The 2,045-nt window shown below is 44.7% G+C and overlaps 1 protein-coding gene across 1 annotated transcript in view; it reads right to left on the minus strand.

The window, feature by feature from the left end:
- Positions 1-681: 681 nt before the first annotated feature.
- Positions 682-2,045, minus strand: part of LOC135108461 (dopamine D2-like receptor) — an 18,966-nt gene continuing 17,602 nt past the window's right edge. Inside the window, exons 6-7 of the mRNA XM_064019502.1 lie at positions 1,932-2,045; positions 682-1,037 (exon numbers count right to left, since the gene is read on the minus strand). The exon at positions 1,932-2,045 is cut by the window's right edge and continues 79 nt beyond it. Of these exons, the coding sequence (XP_063875572.1) occupies positions 820-1,037; positions 1,932-2,045 (332 nt within the window). The 3' untranslated portion in view covers positions 682-819. The remainder of the gene's footprint in view (positions 1,038-1,931) is intronic.

Here is a 2,045-nt window from a genome sequence, read left to right on the forward strand (position 1 = left end):
GTGTCATTCTATGAGCTAAGCCAAGCAACGGATGAGACAGGTTATATGTACATGGACCACACGCTTTGGACCGGTTATACGCAAGCTCTTGGTATTGGGAGAGGAGTCGATCTGTTGTCGGTGGAGTCTGCAACGGGTGGTGCCGTGGGCGAGGGTGAGAGAGGAGTGTGGTAACATCTCAGTTTTGTAGTTTCGTACATTAGTGTACCAGGCATGAGGATACTGTATGATTTTCATAATCTATGTACATTACACACCTAAAGATAACACATTTCAGGATTCTCTCTGTGAAAGGAGTGTTGCACCATTGCCTTGTTTCCATTCATGCATATTTCACCATCATTCATTTTCCCCACCCCCCTTTTCTGTCTCTTAAACAAAGTGAAGTGTTTGGTGGTAAAAGCTGGTTATTCTATTATTAGCTATAAATTTTTCACTTCATTATGACATTAGTAAAAACGAAGGTGTGTGTGTGTGTGTGTGTGTGTGTGTGTGTGTGTGTGTGTGTGTGTGTGTGTGTGTGTGTGTTTGTGTGTGTTTCTTTCTCCCTGCACCACAGAACGCCACAGACAACAGACGCAGAGAACGGGACACAGATACAGACCGCCTCTTACCTTCTCTCACACGAACACGTGACCTTAGATATTAGCTTAACACTGAGAACTACAGAGAAACACAACATCCTGGTCCGTTTTTTTTTTTTGTTATAATTACATACGAAAAAAGAAGGATCCTTTCATCTACCATATTTGTGACCTACGCGGCAAAACTTTAAAACGGGATAAAAATAATTCTGATAAAGAAGTGGCATGTCCCCGGCTAGCTCTGACACACAAGGATTTTCTTGAAGGCTTTTCTGAACTCCGGGTTGAAGATGGTGTAGATGACTGGGTTGAGGAAGGAGTTCATGTAACCAATCCAGGTGGTCAGCCAGAACAGGGTTACGCTGGGCTCGAGACTTTTGATGTTTGTCTTCTTGCTGATGGCGTCCACGATGTTGCAGGTGAAAAATGGGACCCAGCACACCAGGAAAGCCCCTGTGGAGGAAGAAAACAGCATTGCGTAGAGTCATGATACAAGGAAGTGAGGGGACGAAAGAAAAGAGACACTGGTCTTGGCTGAAGTGGATGTGAGTGTCGAGTGAGGAAAAGAGGGACTTGTATTAAGGTAGATGCTGGTGTTTGAGAGTGACTATTGCACGGTGTTTTTGGATAACATGAGGGGATAACTGTAGGTTTTGTGAAATATCATACTAAGAAAGGTGTTCATTATTGAGTTAATCAAGTACTTGGTGTTAGGTAATTGCAAGATGTTTTACTGTGAGTAGCATAACACATTTGTTGACTTCAGGGACGCTACCAGACACTGGCATGGCACACCTTAATCGGATTTTCCAGGTGCTGGTGTCTCGCCACTCACGGCACTGTTCCAGGTGTCCTGAGATCGAATATTGATGCACGAGTCCTGCTGCTTCGTACGGTACACAGCCCTGTTCTCACACCTCACTGGGCAACCCATAAAATCTCGACGACCCAATCTTTACCTTTTCCGCTAAATTAGTTTTTTCCCGGTGTCGGCTGAGTGATCGCGCTCCCCTCTCCAAGCTGCCTTCGTTTTTCATTACCCTCTCAGAGCATCCTCCTTGCTCTTGCTCGTCTTCTTACTTCTTTTCCTCCTCCCTTCGTCCCTGCCTTCCTACCTGCATCATTTTCTCTGACATACCCTCCCCTTTCATTTTATTTTTCTTCCTTGTGCTCGCATTATTCCTCTTCAATTACTCGTCTTTCCTCTTTTCTGTTATGCATTGCACTCCCAGCATCACGTGTCACAACCTTCCTATATATTTCTTATGAATAAGTGTAGATGTGCTTATTGAGGAGCAATTTACGCCTTATGAATGTGCTCCCCAGATAGGAGTAAAAAGTCCTTACCCAGAACGATGGCAAGGGTCTTCGTCGCTTTTCTCTCCTTTTTGGCGGAGGACTTCTCCCTCTTCTTCTTGCTGGCTTTGTTCACCTTGTAAATGGTGAAGCGAGCTGAAGACG

The sequence above is a fragment of the Scylla paramamosain genome, chromosome 17 (assembly GCF_035594125.1).
Source record: "Scylla paramamosain isolate STU-SP2022 chromosome 17, ASM3559412v1, whole genome shotgun sequence".
Classification (NCBI taxonomy): domain Eukaryota; kingdom Metazoa; phylum Arthropoda; class Malacostraca; order Decapoda; family Portunidae; genus Scylla; species Scylla paramamosain.